The 23,319-nt window shown below is 34.4% G+C and overlaps 1 protein-coding gene and 1 long non-coding RNA gene across 2 annotated transcripts; both read right to left on the bottom strand.

The window, feature by feature from the left end:
• Window positions 1–1,698: 1,698 nt before the first annotated feature.
• Window positions 1,699–11,921, bottom strand: LOC126741369 (vacuolar protein sorting-associated protein 33B). The gene is made up of 3 exons (XM_050447759.1): window positions 11,558–11,921; window positions 3,186–3,583; window positions 1,699–3,106 (listed from the first exon to the last, which is right to left on the bottom strand). Exons 1-3 carry the CDS (start codon window positions 11,707–11,709, stop codon window positions 1,839–1,841), a joined length of 1,818 nt encoding a protein of 605 aa, XP_050303716.1. The 5' UTR covers window positions 11,710–11,921; the 3' UTR covers window positions 1,699–1,838.
• A 1,305-nt stretch (window positions 11,922–13,226) lies between these two features.
• LOC126741322 (uncharacterized) lies at window positions 13,227–14,710 on the bottom strand. The gene is made up of 3 exons (XR_007662164.1): window positions 14,571–14,710; window positions 13,413–13,572; window positions 13,227–13,355 (listed from the first exon to the last, which is right to left on the bottom strand). It is a non-coding gene; the product is annotated as an uncharacterized LOC126741322 (long non-coding RNA).
• Window positions 14,711–23,319: the final 8,609 nt, after the last annotated feature.

Below are 23,319 nucleotides of genomic sequence, written 5' to 3'. Positions count from 1 at the left end.
AGTTCATTCTATTAAACGTATTTTCTAAATGTCTTTAAATAGTATACAATATACTACTGAAACTTTTAATTTTTACGAAGTAATAATTATATATTATTAACATGTAATAAGCCTTCTTGTTAAACGTGAATAACATAAACGTAATATTAAACTCCTCAACGTAAATCACGCGGTCATTTTATCCGATATTTATCACAACTTCAACCAAAAATGTACACCTGGTGTAAACCAAAAATAAACATTTATTTAACTATCGTGTGTTGCTTGGGTAGGTAGCTTAAACAATTTAATAAAAAGCGAGAGGATATTGTTCTTCCACATGAGCCGATAGGTCATTTTCTAAATAAAATTATTTTATTTTAAAGGGGGAAAAAGAGGTTGGGTAAATTTAGCTCGCTATCGTTCGAGACGTTTTTGTTTAAGGATTTGGGTTATATAAAGGGTGTCCCAATAGGAACGCACGTTTTGAATTGCGCAGCATTCTTTTTTTATCGCAGTATGTCAAAAAAAAAACTGAAAAGAATAATGTAAACAGTTTGCGATTAGTAGCCATGGAACGATATACGGTCGAACAACGATTTATTATTGTTAAAACATATTATTGTTAAGACTAATTGATAAATTTGAACAAAATGGTTCTGTCGTGGATGTAAAAACACCAGTGCGTCACCGTACTAGCCGTTCTGTTGAAAATATTGCGCGTGAAAGTGTTGGCGAGAATCCGGGAACATCTATCCGTCATCGTGCACAGCAGTTGCACATTTCGAAGAGCACTACCCACCGAATTCTAACAAAAGATCTTCATTAACATGCCTATAAGATTTAATTGACCCAAGAATTAAAGCCAGTGGACCATGCGACGCGCCGTACATTTTCTTCTTGGGTATTGCAAAAACAACAAATGGATGTCGATTTTTCGAAAAAAAAATTGTTTGCCGATGAGGCACACTTTCACCTTAATGGCTTTGTTAATAAACAAAATTGCCGAATTCGGGGCGAAGAAAATCCTAGAGTCATTCATGAGAAGAAAATGCATCCATTAAGAGTCACTGTTTGGTGCGGACTTTGGACAGGTGGAGTAATTGGACCGTACTTCTTCGAGGACGAGGCTGAAAATGCAGTTACCGTGAACAGCGAATGCTATCGTAATATGCTCACTGAGTTTTTATGGCCTCAATTGGATGGTATGGATACGGGCGGTATGTGGTACCAACACGATGGTGCGACATGTCACACTACACGTGAAGCAATTCAATTGTTGCAAAGAAAGTTTCCCGGTCGTGTCATTTCACGGTATGGAGACCAGAACTGGCCCGCAAGATCATGCGATTTAACGCCTTGTGACTTTTTTCTTTGGGGTTTTTTAAAATCCCTCGTATACGCTAATAACCCAACAACAATTCCACAGTTGAAAAACGAAATTAGACGTATTATTAGCGAAATTGGGCCGCAATTATGTGAAAATGTAATTGAAAATTTCTCAAAACGAATGAGAGTCTGTCACGAAAGTCGAGGCGGCCTTTTGGTAGATATTATTTTTCACGTTTAATTGCAGTGTATTAGCTTTACATTAAAATATAAATAACACTCAGTTTAAAATAAATGATGACTTTTATTTACCAATCAAAACGTGCGCTCTTATTGGGACATGCTTTATAAGGCGAAACAACCAAACTCGCCGGAAACAAACACTTCTGAATCTTTTAACATAATTTTTAATGAAATCTATATAAAGGTACCTCACAATATAAAATATCTTTTTCTACTTATAAGCTTCTTTATCACAGCCATTCTTACATAAATATTTTTTGTTACTCCCGTGCTTTAAGATAAATCATTCATACACTTAAAATGTCAGCCATCAGATCATTGCCTGTAATTACTCTGTCACTCAAAATGCAAATTTTACTTCCCATAAGAGTCTCTAGCAAATTGCAGGCGGCAATTTCGGCATACGTCACCCCGCCCACCATAAAAATCAATATATTCCTACAAAGCAAAGGATAACCCTTATCGTTTCTCAAAATTAATGGCCCAACATTTTCCAGCTTTAGCCTAATTTCTTCTAGTGGGACAGAGTTCAGTAGCAAACCAGCAATTTGAGTGATAAGGGGGATATAAGCACCTCCAAAAACGTAACTGGCACACGTTGGATGGTGCAAATTGATATTATCCGGATCAGTGGGTATTTGCCTCAAATTTTTCGCATTTACATAAAAGTTACTAGAGATAAACTTTGGAAGTTTCAAATTCAATTTGCCAGAAATATTGATAGATCCTAATGAGAGATTTGGCTCATTTAAAATCCCCAATTTCTCGAGCGTTTTAAAAGCGAAACCATAAAACCCGAACTGATGTATAAACTTACGCCTAAAACTATTCACTTCCTTTTCTGATAAAGTTTGAGTGATAGAAATGAGGCAAAAGAGCCTTAATGAAGAGAGCATATCATTCTCACTGAGAAGAATCTCATTTAAATAACTCCAATTGGAATTTTTATTGGAGTTCTTCATCAGATTAATCTCCACGTCCTTTTGCCGCTCATATTTGTGTCCCAAGATGTTTATAATACTCTCGGCGGCCAGCAAATGGTTTGTTATAAACTGTTTTCTCGATTTTGTGGCCTGCAGTTGGGTCTGTACGTACCTTTTGATCTCATCTAATGCCATCTCTTGTGAACTTAACTGTTCACTCTTAAGTTGTTTTGTCAAACTACTAAGTACAGCAGTTACTTGTGTGAAGTATCTATTCTTTATGTCTCCATATACAGGATCTTGCTGGCTATTTAAAGTAATATTAACAGGTTGTTTTTTCTTGATAGGGATGTATTTTTCATCCAGTATTTGCTCAGTACCAGTTTCAGCTTCCTTAAGGTTTTTGGCATCACATATTCCAGATCTTACTGAGTAGATTTCACTAAGCAGTCCAGAATATATTCCAGGTGTCAGTAAGGCACTGGGATAATCAATGTTTCTATCAATAATTACTAAGGCCCCAAAATCAGAGTTGATTACATCAGTGTTGCCCTTAGAATCCCACATATCATCGAGAAGTTTCAGTATGTTGTTTGAATGTTGTCCCAGGCTTATGGTAACATTTGGTGTACCTACAAATGATTGAAATTCCTAGGTAAAAAGTATTTTAAACAGAAACTCATTAAAGCTTCTCCTATTATTTGGTTATACCTATTACATGCATTAATTGCCATAAGACTTTTGGCAGCTCGGGGAACAAATTGTAACTTTCTTCCACAAAAACAGTCTTATACAGTAAAGGCATTTCAAGGCTCAGAATTCCGGTGTCCAAATGAAGAGGCATCCATTGAAATGAGTGGAGCTTTACTGCACTTTCCAGCAGACCATATTGCTCCAGTTCTTCTTCAAATAGATGAATGTATCGAGGAATTACTATAATATGGAACTTGTTTGCTGGAGGGTTATTTAGAATATCTACTTGGGCTCTTATTTGTTCTAGTACATAAGTGAAGGATTGGAGATTTGATGAAATCATGTAAAACACAGCTTTTTCCTCAAAGTTTGGTGCTAAAGGTTCTAGCTTGAAGATTCGGTCTACACCGGAGGATCTGAAATAATGCAAAGCACAAAAGAATTTTTTATTTTTTTTTTTTAATTTCAATTACGTAAATAGTTGGGTTGTGGTGGATTAGAATATATTATGAATATGGACGTCTAGAAATATTAGTTTTATTACAATTATTTAATAATGTTTAATAATCTGCATGTTGGGAAAAAAATAGCTGTATTGTGGGTGCATTGGTCAATTGTTAAAGAAAACTTATTTGTTTTTAGCCAACGCACAATGTTGCAAGCAATGGACAAAAGTCCCAAATGCAGATATTATTTGTATGCTTTCAAATATATAAATCTATAACAAAATATGTATTTGTTTTATCTTACAATATTTGGTCATTCTTTGCCTGTTCGTATTTTTAGACCAGGAGAATTTAAATAAATGACCTTATCAGTATTAAAAGTTGACTTAGGTAAATAGCAGCAATAAAAAGAGAGATGCTTTAATTTAATTTAATACAACTATTTTATTGGTTTTCATTTTCCTTCTCGAGTCACTTTACTTTTATATGTAAACGATTTATAAAAATTTGGTTACTAAAATTTGAAAGCTATGCTGTTTAAAAAAAAGTGATCGTATGTTATCCAAGATTTTTAAATAAGTACTTGACCTATTATAGTTTCCATTGTTTTATAAAATATCTGCAATGAATTAAAATATGGTATTTTTTTAGTTATCTCCTATGAGATACCAAGGAGCGCTTTATTTGAAGAGTGGTGTTCTTGCGAAAAAAATGAACGACTGATCAAAGTTTTGTTGAAAATAAAATCGTACCTGCCTATTAGATGTAGTCGAAAATGTGGAATATAAAATAGAAGAAAATAGCATCATTTTGAAAAAATAAAGATATGTGATATCCTTAGCCAAATCCCCTTATTTTGTGGTAACTCTTGTGATCTGAAGATCATTCATATTAATATTCGTAGTATTTACAAAAATTTTGTTCCTGGAATCTATTGAGAAAAGTTTTGATCTTATAGTACTATCAGAGACTCATACAATCCATGACATTGGAAATTTTAGCATACCTGGGTATTGCGCCTTTTGGAACCAAAGCATAAATACTAGTTTTGATGGCTATGCAGTTTATGTCAAAGAAGATATTTTCCAGGAATGTGTCATTCTGGAAGATAATGAAGTGAAGTGCCTAAAAGTCACTGTAGTTAAGTGCAATAACTTGATTGATCTATTGGCCTTATATCGGTCTCCCTGCATAGATAGCTTCATAGTCAGCTTACAAATCTTGTTAGGAAATATTTCATCTGATCCTGGTAAAATTTGTACTTTTTCAGGTGATGTAAACATCAACCTGTTGGATGAAAGTTGCGCCAAGGTTAATTACTACTTAACTGTTATGAATAGCCTAGGTTTTACTAGTTTAATTAACGACATAACAAGGGAAACAAATAATACTGCAACTTGTATTGATCATCTCTTTATTAAGTGTAAAGACAAATGCTTTAATACAATAGATCCCAGAATTCTAAAATTTGACCTTACAGACCACTATCCCATTCTCCTTAACCTAATGCTTATGAGACTAAGTCACCACAAAAAAAAAACAAACGCAGATAATTGATTATGCTAAGCTCTCTAATCTTATATCAAAATTAGAATGGGATAGTGTCCTAAATGTGAATGACGCTGAAACTTGTACTGAAAAATTTTGTTGTCTGTTTAAGCAGTGCTATTCAAAAATCCACTAAGCATGTTAAAACTAGTAACAGGAAATATAAATTGAACCCTTGGATGGTCTCTTAAAATCAAATATGAAAACAATGTACTCAGAATCCTAACAATATTGAAAATCGAAGCCTTTTGTCCAAACTAATAAAAAAAAACAAAATATGATTTTTATAAAGTTTAATTGCACAATACCATTAATAATTTCAAGAAAATATGGGACATAACCTTAAGACAATAGTAAACAAAGAAAATCAGACCATCCGAGATTATTCACTGAGTATAACAATTTTTTTTAAAACGTAGGTCCCGAGTTGGCAGAAAAAATAAAATCTCCTGATACAAATGTTCATGTAGCCACTAAGTCAAGTCTTGCTATTTTACACTAGTAACCGCAAATGACCTAATCAGCATAATCAACTCACTAAGAAATAATGTAAAGAGCGGGGAGGATCACATTACTTCAGAAGTCTTAAAACAGAATCACAATTACTTGATTCCACCTTTACTGCATGTTATTAATTGCATTCTTGGTACGGAAGTCTTTCCAAAGATTCTAAAAAAAGCAAATATAGTCCCAGTCTTTAAAAGTGGTAATAGAAAATTACTTTCCAATTATAGACCAATTAATATAATTTAATAAGTACAATTAGTAAATTAGTTGAAAAATGCATATAAGTCAAGCTACAGTCTTTCCTTGATGATAAAAACTTACTTTATAGGAATCAATATGCATTGAGTTCAGTCACAGAGTTGATCCTAAGGGGCTTGGATGATGGAAAAAGAGTTTTGGGGATTTTCCTGGATCTAAAGAAAGCATTCGACACTGTGGTGCATCACATACTACTGCAGAGACTCTATAAAATAGGTATTAGAGGTATTGCATATAAATTAATAGAAAGCTACTTAAATGATAGAACACAATGTCTTAAGATTGGAGATATTGTAAGTGAGTCTCTAACGGTGGTTTGTGGCGTTCCACAGGGGACGGTGCTGGGTCCACTCCTACATAAATGATATTTAGTCTATTCTTAGCACCAATGAGGATATAGTGTTTTGTTTTGCTGACGATACTGCAATAATAGTGCAGGGTGAGTCCTGGGAAGCTGTGGTAAGGAATGCAAAAGCTGCTATTAAAAAAATTAAGTGTTGATTAGATCACAGCCTATTGTCACTAAACATCGAAAAGACAAAGTTCATCACATTTGGGTTAACAGCAAGAACTCTTCCTAGTGTGCAGACTCTTAGGATTCACAGCAATAGCTGTTTAGATGTAATGCAGTATGCCTGTTCTGACAAAATTGAGAGGGTAATGTCTTTAAAATATTTAGGTATTTTTCTAGATGAAAATCTTAACTGGAAAACATGTCGATTATGTCACATAAAAGATTAGAAAACTCATTTAAAAATTTAATGAGCTTAGAAATGTGTTGACCCTTAAAATGTTTAAAATGGTTTATTATTCATTGGTTAAATCAATTATAAATTATGGAATAATAATATGGGGCAGTGCAAGTAAAATAACAAATTCTAACCTCTTTATAGCTCAAAAATACATTATAAAGATCATGATGTTTAAGAATAACGAACATGTTTAAGAACCACGAACCTACTCTTTCAGGAGAATCTTGACATTAGAACAGTTATACATAAAGGCTGTAATACGCTTTATGCTTAATACTCAGTATTACAGACAAACAATGACGCATAATCAAAATACTCGTAATGCTAAGAACCAAAATCTAAAATTGACATTCTCCAGAAATTCTGCAACTCAGAGGCATATTAGTTATAATGGTCCTGCGGTCTACAATGTGTTGCCTGGCTTCATTACGAATAAACCATTTAAGGTTGTCAAACACAAAATAGGTAAGTGGATATTGGAAAGTAGCTTTTGCTTGAATTTTTAGACTGTTTTCTTGTGGGTATGTTTTGATTGCTAATTTATAATGTTTACATGTTCAATACAAAAAAGTACAAATATTATTTATAAGATAAGCTGTAACTTTAAATAAAAGAAGAAATTAACTAGAATAGGTAGATAACCAATACGCACAAATTTTTAAAAATTCATTGTGTTGGTAAATACTGTTAGGTAGTGATTTAACCTTCAATTTGTAAACAAGATGTATTGTATACTAATAAATTTGAATTTGTTTTTGTCGTCTAGTTAATAGATGGTGGCAAGAATGTTCCCAGTCACGCAAAAAAATTAAAAAAGACCATGCTGTTTGGCTTAGTGGGAATATAACTATTAGTTTAAATAAACTCCCAACTGATCTAGAGGAACCCTGTAGTTCAATGGGAAGACCCCAAAAAGCATTTGAAGAATTTGACTGTCCAATTTGTTACGTTCCGTTGTAAACGTAATACATCCTGAGTGTTTCTCAAGTTATCGTTCCCTACTTAAAACAGAAAAATAATATTTGCCTGTTAATATTTTTGTAACGGAGATATCAGCTGAAGTTCAACTTCAAGAACTTTTAGAAAAAACAACAAATAGTATATTAAATATTTCAGATATAACTAAATGTTTAACTGGTGAATTAAAACTTATTTGTAAGTGGGGGTTTGACGGTAGCTCTGGACACAATCAATACAAGCAAAAATTTGCATTATCTTCCGCTACTGATGAATACATATTTTTAACAGCTATGGTTCCGATTCAACTGATCGATAGCAGAAATAATATTGTGTGGTCTAACTTTAAAGCTTCATCAACATTTTACTGGTAGACCCATAACATTTTCATTTATAAAAGAGCTGTTTATCATGTGCTGACATGATTCGTCAAGAGGAAAAACACATCGTTGAATCAATTAAAGCTCTCAAATAGCATGAAATTTTGGTAGAGGATGCATATTTTAAAATATCTTTTGAGATGCTCTTTACCATGTTTGATACAAGATTTTGATTTTTTTGTTTGAGACAAGATATTAGCAACATTACGCTAATATATTGTCTGAAACAAATTCATCTGCAAAATGCATTATTTGTGGAGCCACATCATTAAAGAAATAAACCAAGGTTTTAGCCAAATCTCCTAAAGTTGCAAACTATCGTTTTGGCATTTCTACTTTACATTGCTGGATACTTACTTTACTTCCTTTACTTACCATGATTTACCAATTAAATCATGGTAAGTAAAGGAAGAAGGCATAAAGATATGCAAAAAATCCGACTACATAACAACCGAAAATCTTCTAGAATAGACGCTAATAGAGACATATTAAGAAATCTTTTAATGTCTTCGGACCCGGAACTAGCATCACTGAGACAAATTAAATCAATTGAAAAAAAGGTGTGATTATTCAGAAATTGAAGAATACGTTATTGACGAGTGTCTCAATGATTTAGGTTTTTCTGATAACTTCAGTTCTTTTACCCTAAATAGCGAAGACGAAGATTCTAGCGACACTGACTAAATATTTTTTTTTTATAATTTACTAGAAACTGAAGTTTTTATTTAGTTATTCAGTGTTTTATTTTTATTGATTTTATTTTAATTCATCTAAGATCATCTAGAAATTATTTTTTGTTTAGAAATTTTATGTTTATTTACATTATTAGTTTAACTATTTATGTTTATGTTATTTAGGTATGTCTTTTTAAGATCATTGTTAGTTTAACTTCGGTAGAAAAATATTTAGATTTGATTTTTGTTAAAAAACAACAGAATTATATTTAATTCATTTCAGGGCTCTAAAATCGATAGAAAAAAATGGTGTTTAACATTTTTTCTTATATTTTGTCAAAAAATTATAAAAAATATAAGTTAACATACAATGACAGTATGCATATCATAGAGTTTTAAGAAGAGGGAAAAAGGAAAACTTTCAAAAACACTCGCAGTTCCCTCTTGTCAAATTTAAAAAAAAATGCTACATATTAAGTCAAAGTCAAAATATACTTTATTTCCTAAGTTTACATACTTGTGCTGAAAGCTTCCTAGAATTTACAATACTAGTAGTTATTTGGTTAAGCTTAAAACAGGATACAGAATCCCTTTTGTACATAGGAGCATATTTCATATCATCAAAGATAAAACTGAAAAAAAAGAAAAGGCAAAAAAAACATAATACTCTCAACTTTAGATGCGACATTGAAAACCTTATTTGTAAGCCTCTTTTCGAAGAATTCCCTCTATTCTAATTAGATCGCCCACTGCAGATCCTCCGAAACAACCCCACACCATCACCGAACCACCACCGTGTTTAACTGAGGCCACCGTACAGTTCTCAGCGACCCTTTCATTAACACATGTATGTATATATATATATATATAAAGACACATTTCTCTTCTGTAGTTTTTACACTTATAGTAGAATTCTATAGTCTACCGGTTTGTTCCATTTTATATATTTTATCAGATTTTCTATGTAACCTCCCTTTAATGTTATCTACACTACCGCTCAAAAGTATTTGCCCACCATGTATTCTTTTTAATATTTTAAATTAGATACAAAAATCTTATCTTTATACCTATATTTAGATTGTATCTCTTTTGTAAATTGCATATATGCTTAAACAGCATACCTATCAACTATGGTTCGTTGAAAAACACTGAGTATTTAAAAATAGTCTTGCAAATAACAAACAATGTAGTGAAAATATGCACTTCTCATTTCCGATGAAATTTGAAACATTTAAAGGTGTTTAGTCTTCAAGAGTTGATTTTGTGTAACATTGGTAAATAATTTCACTTGCTTATTGACGATTGTCACCGTTTCTTTGCTGGTTTTTCAACATTCTTTAAAATGGCTAAAACAAAAGAGTTATCATTGGACTTCAACTGTCAAATTTCGACGGATTTGGGAATTCCAAGGCGGACTGTCGATTATAATGTTAGGAAATTCACCAGAGAAGGGACTATTAGCAACAAACCTCGATCGGGAAGGCCAAAGGCAACAAGTTCAAAGGAGGATTTAAATATTATAATTACAAGCAAACGCAATAGACGCCTTACCGCCCCTGAAATCACAGCAAAAATCAACAAGGACCGTAAAAAAGCGGTCAGTGTTTCGACAATAAAACGACGACTTTATGATGCTGGTCTTAAAGGACGTTTAGCTGTATCAAAACAGCTTGTTTCTTATTAACAAAAGAGATTAGAAAAGATTTAGAAAAGACTTGAGTGGGCCCAATCACACAAAGAATGGACCAATCTAATTAGAATAGAGGGAATTCTTCGAAAAGAGGCTTACAAAACAATTTTAAGTGACAATGTACTTCCTTCTGATACTCGAATAATTGGGGAAAACTTCATCTTTGAACATGACAATGACCCCAAGCACACGTCGACATTGTGCAAGCAATATTTAGGTCAATTACGAAGGCAACATCTTCTGAAAGTTATGGTATGGCCCCCACAATCACCGGACCTCAATCCTATCGAATTACTGTGGGATGAACTGGATAGACAAGTGCGAAAATCATGCCCCACATCAAAAGGCTTGTGGAGGATCATCCAAGACGAGTGGCACAAGATACCTCAGGAAACTTTGGACAAATTAATTAGAAGACTACCGAAACTCTGTGAAGCTGCTATTAAAAATCGAGGTGGATGAGGAGGTAGATGAATCCAAAATTTGATTTTTTTAAATTTAATTAATTGAAAAATGTATTGTTTATGTTAATTTTGTTATAAATAAACCGTTTCATAAGAATAACTGATGGGTTTATTATTTTTAGTTATAACTTTAAAACAGTCATATGTGGGCAAATACTTTTACTTGTACATTTTTATCCCTAAGAAATGTATTTTTTTAATTTGAAGAGAGAGAACTACGACTTCAGTAAGTGTTTTTGAAAGTTTTACTTTTCCCTCTCTTCTTGAAGCTCTATTATATGCATAGAGCTTGACAAATTAAAAAAAAAAGAAAAAATGTTGAACACCATATCTTTCCATCTATTTTAAATCCCTGAAGATGAATTAATTAATATTTCAAAATGTTGGCTAGAAATAAATAGTTTTCTTCAGCAATTGACCAATACACCCACAATATACCACTTCTAATATGAAATGTCTGGTCACAAATTCACAAGAATAATCTTCTATAAAGTTCCTGTAATCTGCCCTTTAATGTTTGCTCTAAAATTAAAAATTGTTATTTTAATTTATGTATCCCACAGTTGATGTAATTCATGTTGCCAGATGTGACCATAATAACCTTTAAATTCTATTGGTGTATCCTTGACCAGATAGTTTTTAATACTAGAGAAGACAGGTCTTACTACTGTGTGATTTCTGATAAATAAATAAAGGAAATGTAATTGTACTCACTTAAGCCATTGCAATCCACATACTCTTTCGAGAGGTTTTATCAAAGCAGTCTCGATCACTAAAAACTTTTTGTTTGTACTTATAGAGAATATTTTTGATAATTGGGCTTTTGAGATTTCTTGTAGAGAGGATAATTTCTTATAAGGATCCATGCTTGAGAGCTAAACATATAATTAAAACTAAAGATATGAGTTTTAAAAAAAATATGAATTAGGTCCTAAAAATGTTTTTAAAGAGTGTGTTTTGACTGAGAAGGTACATACGAAGTTTTTTTTGTAGTAAGAGAGCTACTTTAAGATAAAAAAAAAAACCTTAAAGGGTCATTTTAAGGTTTTTATTTATTTTTTCAAAAAAAAATAAGATAATCACATAAAATGTAAACAAACAAAATGGCCGACAATTTGACATGTGACAGCTGACTCAGACGACGATCTGCTTTCATAAGGCGCTTACAGACGGACGAACATACCTTGAGATATGTACGCGCGTACATATCCGCCGGTGTGTAGACAAAATCTCTCTAAAAAATCCGTCGAAGATGTATTCAGTATATTCAGAAGATGTATTCCTATTTGAATTTTTGCACGCGCGTACGAGTTGCGCGTACATATCTCTCTGTGTGTACACTAAGTGCCGTTTCACATGGAGCGTATTGGTACGCGCGCGTCTTAAGGTCACACGTATGACTACGCGTCGTTTTTAATTTCACATGGCGCGTAACGACTAGCGCTGACGGCAGTACAAAAATGAACATGCAAGAGGAAACATCTAGCGTTTTTGCCATTGCTGCATATTACCTTTTAAAAAAGCGTAAAAAAAAGAAAAAGATATGGGTACACCCCATTGTTGAAAAGCGATTACTTAAAGGTGCATTCGTTACAATGTATTCGGAATTACGTGAACATCCAAAAAAGTTCTTTAATTATTTTCGTATGTCAATAACAACGTTTGATGAATTACATAGTAAAATAGAAAATAATTTGAAGCATCCAAATGTGGTTCGACTGTCAATTTCAACAAGGGAAAGGCTATGTGTGACTCTAAGGCAAGTAAAAATTTACTATACATTTATTTTTCTATATTTATTAGTATCATGTCATTCGCAAAAGTATGATAAATAGTGTGATAAAGTGGTGTCGATTAAAATAAGAAAAGCATATGGGTTTTGCGTATTTACACAAATATATTTGTACTTATTACAAGTAGTTTTTAACAAAATTTTAATAGGAAATAGAAAATCCGAGATGCAGACCTCAACTGTCTATATTCAATCAAGTCATTAAATTGATTCTCATTATCACCAAGAACAGTATTTTGATAGGGAGGCGCAGGAGAACGTGGAATCGATGTATAACTTCCAGATGAGGGTGAAACCGCGGGCGTTGATATTGTTGTTGTGGATCTGGATCCGGAAGCCTGTTGCCAATTGCCGTAGTTGTTATAAGGTTGTTGATAATTATATGTATATTCCCATTGTGGTATCGTTGGCAGAGGTTTTGTAATTTTTTTAATTAGATTTAGAACTCCTATTCGAAACTCTAGTTTTTGGTTGTCGTCAAATTTTTTTTAGTATTGTTAAAAAAGACTCTAGAAACGACTTATCTTCATCAAAGTGTTGATTTTGACTCCTCTCCAAAAATCGCATTCTTCAAGCTTATCTGATTTTTTTTTTCGCTTCGTTGTTTCAGCGCGTTCCACTTGCTCAACTCTGTCAGTTTCTTCTAGATCTGCATCAACCTCATCGTTCTCAACTTCATTTGGCTCCTCATCTTCAGAATTTTCCAAATTTGTCTGAGTGCTAAAACAATACACGTATTAAAGTTCACAACAAAATAACAATGAGAAAATATCTTACTTATTTAGATCTAAACTTTTCTCCAAAAATTTCAAATTCTCGTAATAGATATATTTACTCAGCTTCTTGGCCGCTGAACCACTCTTTAAAGTCTTGCCTTTATTGCGGCATCGTATAAATGCATCTCTGGATGTTTTCCATCGTTTTTGCAGCTTTTCCACTTAAAGGAAAAAGGAGATATTTTATAATAAAATATTTATTTCAGGTACTTAGCAAGTGGGAATACTTTCACGGATTTACACTATTCATATAGACTGGGTATATCAACCATAAGTACAATTGTTAATGAAGTTTGTACTGTTATCTGGAAACAACTGAAAAACGAGTTTATGGGAATGCCATCTGAAGAAAAATGGGAGGAGATGTCTATGGAGTTTGAAATACGTGCCAATTTTCCCAATTGCATCGGAGCCGTTGATGGGAAGCATGTAAGAATAATCAAGCCAATAAAAAGTGGGTCGCTGTGTTTCAATTACAAACACTTTTTTTCTATTCTTTTGTTGGCAATTTGTGATGCAAACTATTGTTTTACTTTTATTGATGTTGGGGCATATGGCAAGTTTTCGGATTCGACAGTATTCAAAAGTGGATCTTTCATGAAAAAACTTAACGATAATTCTTTAAATATTCCTAGTGGAAAATCATTACCTGGTTCTGACGACACTAAATTGCCATACATTATAGTAGGTGATGAAGCCTTTCCGTTAACAAAACAATTATTACGTCCATATGCAAGAAAGAATCTTAATTATAAAAAAAAGATATTCAACTATAGATTAACCCGTGCTAGAAGGTATATCGAATGCTCATTTGGAATACTTTCAAATAAGTGGAGAATATTTCACAGGCCACTAAACGTTAAAGTTTCTCTTGCGGTGAAAATAGTAAAGGCTTGTTGTATTTTACACAATGTGGTTCGATTAAGAGACGGTTTTAAATTTGAAGATACATTAACAGTAAACGGATTTCTGGATACTGCACAACCAGTATTATCTCAAAATCCTGTTATTAGCAATACAGTTAGAGACGTGTTTGCTAATTATTTCATAGGTGATGGAAAGGTTTCTTGGCAAGATAGTAAAATACATTAAATCTGAGCATATAAGTTTTTGTATTTGAATACCAGAAGCTATGTTAATAAAAATATTTTATACTTACATATCTGTTTTTTTTCTGCCTGTGATAAGTTATTGAAACCATCAATTAAACTTGTTCCTATATCTTCACAAGATTTTTGCCTTAGGTCTCTGTTTTTGTACCCTTCGTTTGAAACATCCCACGATTTAGGTCTCTGTTCGACTTCTCCAATAAGAAGTTCAGTATCCATATTATTATGAGCCATTTTCTGTTTTCCAGAAACAAAATATTTGTCGGTATCGGCAACTATGAACACAGATAAAAGACAGTACGCGTCGTACCGTCTGAAAGCAACTGATTGAATCCGAGCAATTTGAGCCTCGCGTTCCTACGCGGGGCGCACGGGCAGTGTCGACTCCCGCGCGCAAGAATAAACGCGCGCTCACAGCCATACGCTCTACGGGTCCATGTGAAAACTTACATTTGAATTATAATACTCGACGTCCATCTGAAACGAGATTAAACGGGCTTACGCATCAGGAATAAAATCAGTGCAGTTCGTGGTGTAACTGTGTGTGTCTAATCATGGCCGATAGCAGAAATTATTCAAAAGAATTTTTAATTGAGTTTATTGAGCTTTATAAATCTTACCCCTGTTTATGGAAAACTAAATCCAAGGACTACATGAATAGGAATAGAAAAAACGATGCCTATAAGATACTGGTAGATAAGTGGAAAGAAATAGAAAAAACAGCTACAAAGGAAACGGTAAAAACTAAAATATATAGTCTACGTGCTGGATTCCGCAGAGAAGCAAAAAAGATTGCAGAGTCCAAAAGGTCAGGAGCCGGGCAGGACGACATATATACGCCCCATTTATGGTATTATGATTTGTTGCTTTTTTTAAAAGATCAAGAGGAGCCCAGATCATCTGTATCAAACGTACCAGATAAAGTGATAAATGAACAGTTTGATTAAGACCAAGGAGAGGTAAGTAAAAAATGAACTATGTAGGTAACATTGTAATATTTGATTGATAAGAAGTACAGGGGTATTGTTTTATACTACTGTAACAGTATCATTTTTTCTTGCCAGGACAGAGCACCCTCTTGATAGAAATAATTTGTGAACAATAGCCTTACTTCTTTTGCATAATTATTACTTCTTCGATTGTAGCCGCGCTGCAGTTTTGTCATTCCAGTAGTTTCTAATCCTATATCTATTTTGCCATCCTGTACATTTTCCCTATAAACGTTATCTTCCGGTACATATGCAGACTGCTTTTTCGATGCTTTCTAAACTAATGGAAATTGCTCCTTGGAATATTCTAAAACGGGCACTCAGTATGCCAAAAGTATTTTCAACTCTACATCTTAGCTCGCGAAAGCCGATAATTAAAAATTTTTCGGTCATAATTAAGTTCGTTCTGTCCAAATGGTTTCGCAGCGCAAGGAAAATGCTTCGTCGCCTATAAAAACAAATGGCATTGTATTTTTACTGCCTTTAGGTTTTGTTTTAGGTGGTAAAGATAATTTTCCATTTTTTAGTTTCTGGTAAAATATAGTGTGGTCAATAACTCCTCCGTCAGATATTCGACCCCAAAATCAACCATAATGAACTCATAATTTGCGTTGACTATAGCCATAAGCACTAAACTGTGCCCTCCTTTGTAATTATAGAAGTATGAACCATGGTCACGGGCCATACAGGTATGTCCTCTCCTTCTGATGGGCAGTGACTGCATGGCTCCAGTGACTGTGGCCTGCGAGGGATTCGTGACGCATATTGCAGGCAGAGAGGAGTGGCAGCATTCCAACAGACCTGCATTGCTAAATAGGGGGGCCATCTGGTACACAGATGGCTCCAGAATGAATAACAGAGCTGGATCAGGGCTTATTGGTGGGATCCCACATACCAGTAGGGCATACTCGCTGGGGGAGCACGCCACTGTCTTCCAGGCCGAAGTATTCGCTGTATTAAAATGCGGACAGAAAATCCTAAGCTACGGACACCGCAATACAGTCGTATCAATATGCTCGGACAGCAGAGCTGCCATTAAGGCTATCACTGCCGCAAAGGTAAGCTCCAAGCTTGTACTAGAGTACATAAAAGTCCTGAAAAAACTGGTACAGGTTGGATGCAGGGTCCAGCTCGTCTGGATACCTGGCCACGCAGGCCATGCAGGTAATGAGGAAGCGGACTCTCTCGCCAGACTGGGATCCGCGAATGTGCCGATGGGGCCGGAACCCATAGTTGGTATCGCCAAATGCGTTGCGGTCGCGTCAGGGTCTGCTGGACAAGTGGACCCACCGAAGATGGACTGAGTCCCCTGGTATGAGACAGGCCAAAGCGCACATAGGTGGGCCCTCTGCCTGTCTCACCAAAAATCTACTACGCCTAAGAAGACGCAAAATTCGGCTAGTGACAGGTCTTTTAACCGGTCACTGGCACTTAAGAAGTCATCTCCATACTATCGGTATTGCGGACAACCCGGAATGCCGATGGTGCTGTGAGGAGGATGAAACCGTTGACCATGTAGTCGGGGAGTGCCCAGCACTCACGCGCGCCAGGTTCAAATACTTGGGTAACACTTTACTTGGGTAACACAGTGTACAGAGCGACTTTAAGTCTTTCAGACCAGAGAGCCTTATAGGTTTCTCTAAGGCCGTTGGGCTCTAATAACCCCCGGTGGGGCATGACGGGTCCATCAGGAGACCTATATGCACAACTGCCTTGGCAGCCCACTGTTTCGTCAATTCAATTCAAGTATGAACCACTTCTAGCAGGGGGAAGGATATTAACATATCTCCCGTCAACGGCTCCCACGCAGTTTGGGAAGTTACATTTTGTTTCATAATCATTTGCAATTATATTCCATTCATTCTCTGTTGTAGGAAACTGCAAAAAAATAAATTAATTAACACTCTTTTTGTCATTCAAACCTGCGTATGCACCGTATGTAAACAAGCGACGCTATTTTACATACAAAAATCATGGCTTAAGCCTTAAGCTGTGCTTACTGATTGGCGGTGCATACAGGCATAATTGATTGTGTTTAAAAAACAACTGTTCCAAACTGATAAAATAAACTGTTTTTGAGATTTTGAGTATTAGCTTTTTTAATAAAATTTATTTATATGATGCAACAATGGGTGGTATTAAAAAAAAATGCATTTTAGTAAGTAAATACTCGGGTTTATTTAAGCAAATACTTATTATTTTACATTAGATCAATGGATAAGCATTTACCAATAAGTATAAGCAAATACTTTTTTTTCTTTAGAAGATTGATGCATTAAAATCTAGTTTTATTTATATACCTTATCCTTAAAGTCTCAAAAAATAGAAACTGTTTCAAGCAATTTATTACGTTTTTATTTCAGGAAATTGGAATCGTATTAGAACCAGAAAGCGAAGGATTTAGTAGTTCATAACAAAGTCCATTGGATTCCCGACCAGGTACTAATTATGGAACTCACGGACCGGATCGTGATACTGAAGAATTTAGTAGTTCGGTACAGAGCACCTTGAATTCCACAGCAAGTAGTACTCGTAGTAGGTCCCGTACAGGTGGAAATAAGTCGTTAATTCCACCTACACCTTCTTCTATGAAGAAACGTAAAGCTAAAACAGATGCTCAGACAGACGAAGTTCTTGCTCTTGTTACTGAAAGGCTAAGTCGCAATAATGAGGGTCAATGCACGATTTTCGGAAATAATGTTGCAGCGAAATTGAGAACTCTTCCAAGAGAGACTAAGTTATATACAGAAAAGTTTATTAATGACCTATTGTTTGAAGCAGAAATGGGTCATGTTACCAAAGCAACAAAAATTGTTTTGCTTCTTGATTCAGCAGAAAATAATTCCAATGTTAACTTAAACACAAGTACCTCCACTAGTACTTATTATTATCCTCAGAGTTATACTTATCTATCGCAGATTGCTCCACCCCAGCAAAATGTGTCACAAAATTTATTTAATACCTATTCATTTCAAACACCACAACCTCAAGATATGCAACCAATAAAACAGATACCTACTGTTCAGTCACTTCAGACACGTTCTTCTAAGAATAACGATCTACAACAGTTTGACAAAGTGTGCGAAACGGATAGCGTTATCAGCTTTATAACTAAATTTAAACCATGATACTTGAACCTATATAAGTAATTATTAAGACAGTTTTGGCTTGGAATATATTCTATTGGTACGGGAGCCAGTAACAGGTTTGGGTGTTCAATTTCCTGCCGGCTGATGTCTTGGAGAACGCTTTATGGGGGTCTTAAGTGAAGTGAAGTCTTGTGTGTGTCAGCTGGCGCACTAGTGGTGGGATCAACAGGGAAAGCCACTCAAACATGTCATGTCTGGCTGCACCAATTGCGCGCCAGAAATGTAACTGATAGTCTTTCATGTGGTGATATGGCAGACGTCATGCACGTGTCTTGTTTCTGGATTACTAATTTTAAAAGTAATACGTAGCTTTCTTCATCCATGCGGAAATAATTTCGATAATCATCCGGTTCTAAACGAAGTTCTTCTAGTAGCTTTATATGTGAACATCGATCACGCCCTAACAACCATTTCTTCACCCATTTACTTCTTGGCTTTCGTTTATACACTAATTGTTTTTGTTTTTTCTTTATTATGCACACACACGCCACTGCTAATAAATTTATATCATTATTACTGACGGTCCACATGATTAAAAACAAACTAAATAGTAAATTATCTTTACGTGTGTAGGGAACTTCGACAAAACGTATATGTACGCGCATACTTCTACGCGCATACATATCTCAAGGTATGTTCATCCGTCTGTAGGCGCCTTATATAAAAAGTTTAATTTTAAAGCCCAGAAAAGCAATAGCGTATTAATCAATTCAGGCATTAATTTATTTATCTAAACAATAAATAAAAAAGCGATTTAAAGTTAAAATCATATTTCTCCGGTCAGTTTATGAAAAAAACTCTTACACAGCCGACTTTACTCAAGCCACGAAATGATAACATCGGCAACATGGCTTTCAGATCCGTTTTCATTTCAGTTCTCATGGGACTTAATCATAGACCTAATGGATCGTTTGAATTCCTCTTTTAAATTTGAGTTTTTAAGTGAAATTTCGGAAAGGAAAATGAATGTAGTTATTATTAAAAACTTACTAAGTCTTAGTAACATCTCCCAGCCAGTGTCGGTGTGTTATTTACTATAAAAACTGTGATAAATGGTTATAAAGATAAACACCTTGTTTGTAAACAGAACTGTGTGATTTGTCACTAAAACTAGACACTTATGCTTAAAAGCCAAGGTTAATGCTTCATTCACATCAAAAAATGTAGTATTAGTAAGTATAGGTAAATCTATTAGCTTTATTTATATATAGGAATTGATTGAAGAATTTTTTTGCTTTTTGAAACATATGCCAAGTCCCTGCTGTGTTTCCGGATGTAAATCTATTTACAAAAGTAGTTTAAGAGCAAGGAAGGCAAGTATTTCTGTTTTTGGCTTCCCCAAAGATGAACAACTTAAAATTAAATGGCTAAAAGACATACCTAGAGATAATTGGGTTCCTACTCAATATTCTGTGGTTTGTGCCACAGAATATTGAGTAGTTTGTGGATTTTTTACCTGATCGCACACTTACTAAGATTAAAGTTGAAGCAAGATTAGTTTGCTCACCATTGCCTCAAATGTTCCCAAAATAACCTGCATATTTAACAAAAACAGTGCCTCTTTCTAGAGAAAGTTGAGACGAAAGAAATAGTGAACAACAAAAACGTAATGAACTTGCCAATGAAGCCTTTGAGCAACTTGATTTCATAACAAATTTTCAAGATCTTATGAGTAATTATTCCCAAAAAATTCTAATATTTGACCTGTGGCATGTAAAAATTGTTGAGAATACAAAACTATATTTCTATACTTTAAACTTGAATGATGCTTGAAATATTATTAATTAACTATCAATAGGTATTGACCTACATATTAAAGTCTTTTTAAAAACAATGAGTTGTCCCAAAATGACCTAAAATGAATTTTACCTTTTGAATTGAAATTAAGTAGGTAGTCTCAACTCGAAAATCTATTAATTAAGGTATAAGTCTTCTGATTATTGTGAGCTTAATAAACCATACTCTTCATCTCTATAGAAGTTTCATGACTTCAATAACCGAAATTCAGATTTCGTAAAACAGGCGTTAAATTTATTGGAAAGGTCTAATTCACACAACTTAGAGGATGAAAAAGATAGTGACATTTGTAATCGAGTAATACTTTTAATAGACCAAATAACTTTACTTATTTTAAAGCAAAAACGTTATTGCCCATCAACTATAGTAATATCTTTTATGTAATATATTATATCCACTTGCGCATATGAATTGCTTAGAGATTATTTTAATCTACCCACCAAGAGTTACCTACAGTATCTTTCTTCTAGCTTTGATGTGTCACCAAATTGTGACTTAAATAAAACTAACGATATCGTGAAATGGGGTGAATAGAAACTGCTGGGTGAATAGCAACAAAAACGGGAAACTTCTTTTAAAAAAAATCAACATCGGAATTAAACTCTTTTACGTGTTTCAACACGTAAAAGACTGGGTAATAATTTAAAACTATTTAAATAAATGCTGCTTTATGAAAAAAGTACCAATGATATTTAGCAAGCTAAATAAATTCTTCAGATACTTGTGTTTGCATTTTATTTGGTATTTTGTTTTCATTTATGATAATCTGATAAGGTGTAATAACAATAATATTAATAATACTAATAAATTTTTAATCATGTTTTAATGATCCAATAAAAAAAATTGTAAGAAAGGGTTTCAGGCATAAAGGTAAGCATTTTTTCCAGAATTTTATTTGGCTTTCATATCCAGAAGAAATCCATCAGTCACTCATAGGTCACCATTTAAATTTAAAGTGAAAACGCTTTCAACATAAGGTATAACACGATCCCTCTTTCTGTTTAAGATTTAAGGGGTGCTTTCAACCCCTTAAATCTTAAACAAGTAAAGTAAAGTAAAGGATTCCAGGTATTAGGTGGCCTCTTAATTAATAAGTGACCCCTTTGAAAATAGGATTTCCTTGTTCTTTTAAAAATATTATCCAAAAAAGAGTCTATAATACCTTTTTCATTTTCGCTGTTTCCGCAATTTTGACAAGCTGTTTTATCCAGAGAAATAATTTTAGCCACTTCAAATTTGGCAGTTATATTCAGAATTAAAAGACCTTTAAAATAAGGTATCATACGACCCCTCTTTCCATTTAGGATTTTAGGGGTGATTCCACTCCCTCGAAGGGGGTTGCTGGTATGAGGGTGTCTTGGTAAGGAAAAGTTGTCCCCCTCAAAAATAAAATCGACGTGTCCGAGACTTTTGAAAAAAAAATTTTTTTTCATACCGAAAATAGCTCTGTTTCGTTTTCGCTGGGACACCCTGTATATAACAAAAATATAAACACTTGTCTTGTTTACAGACCTGCAACCCACAATATCCATAGATGGTAGTATGACCTCCAAGTCCTTCAAATCAACCCTGACAGATGCCAAGTCATGTCTAACAGCAACAAGAACTCCACCTCCTCTTTTGACTCCAAGAGCCTCGAGATTTCGGTCCTTACGATACTCTAAATAGTTATTTTCAAAAAGTACCCGATCCCGTACACCATCCTGAATCCAAGTCTCAGATACACATATAAGTTGATAATCGCCACCGGACACTGACTTGTAGAATTCGTGTGTTTTGTTATTAAGTCCCCGAACATTCTGGTAAATTGCAGAGATATCCCCGTTGGACAAGGCTATTGGTTTTTTTGTTTACGATTGTTATCCAAAGACACAATCTTCTGGGATCCATTGGAGTAGACAATTCTCAGACCTGACTCACCAGCCTCCGTACGTCTCTGAAGTTCTGCCTTCAAATTTCGATACTCCTGTTGTTGCCTCGGTGTTTTATCCATACTTAGAGACAGGTGTTTCAAATTAGTACTTTTTTTGAGTCTGACGGCGTTAGCAATCACCATTTGAGGGAGCTCTGGAGAGTGACATATCACTCTAATTGGTCTGATTTTATTGTCAACCTGCCTCTCCATTCGGTAAATCCTAAAATCATCTTCAGAAATGTTAGAGTCCACACACTTCCTGATCACTGATGTAACTGCCTGCTTAATATCTTTTGTTAATTCGGGGCAATTAAATAACATGAAATTTTCTTTTTCTGCCTTCTCGCTCATGGTGCTCTACAATAAATTGTTCAATATCAACACTACTGTTAGACACAGTGGGATTGGAATTCGTCTCAATACCGCAGTTCACAACAGTCTTCTCCAGTTTATGCTCCAAAGAAGTAACCCTTTTAGTAAGCAGTTCATTATTTACCTTTAAGAGATCATTCATCTCCTCCACCTCCTTTAAAAGCATTTTTAAATAATGTAATTTTCAACCTCGAGAGCTCTGTTGGTTATTAATGAATTGTTGAATGGTTATTAATGAGTGGTTATTAAAAGACTAGACTATAGGGGGAAAAGTTTAATAATGCATTTATATAATTATTAACGGCGCATATACATACTTGAAAAAATAAATCAATCACATAAATAAAATATTCTCATTAGTAAATAAAGCAAAATCAAAACTGAACGTCCATCTCGGCAGAATCGCGCTTTCAAAGCGTAATCGGATTCACCAAAACGGATCCGAATCTCCAGGTCGTGCGACGTTGCCAACTGTTATTTCGCGGCTTGAGTAAAGTCGGCTGTGACTCTTCTATCGGCTTGTCAACTGTCAAAGTCAAAACATAACCTTAACCTCAATTTAGGTCTTTTAGATGTG

Source organism: Anthonomus grandis, chromosome 10 (genome assembly GCF_022605725.1).
Source record: "Anthonomus grandis grandis chromosome 10, icAntGran1.3, whole genome shotgun sequence".
NCBI lineage: Eukaryota > Metazoa > Arthropoda > Insecta > Coleoptera > Curculionidae > Anthonomus > Anthonomus grandis.
Note: the sequence above shows the minus strand (reverse complement) of the source record. Positions and strands in the feature narration are given on the sequence as shown.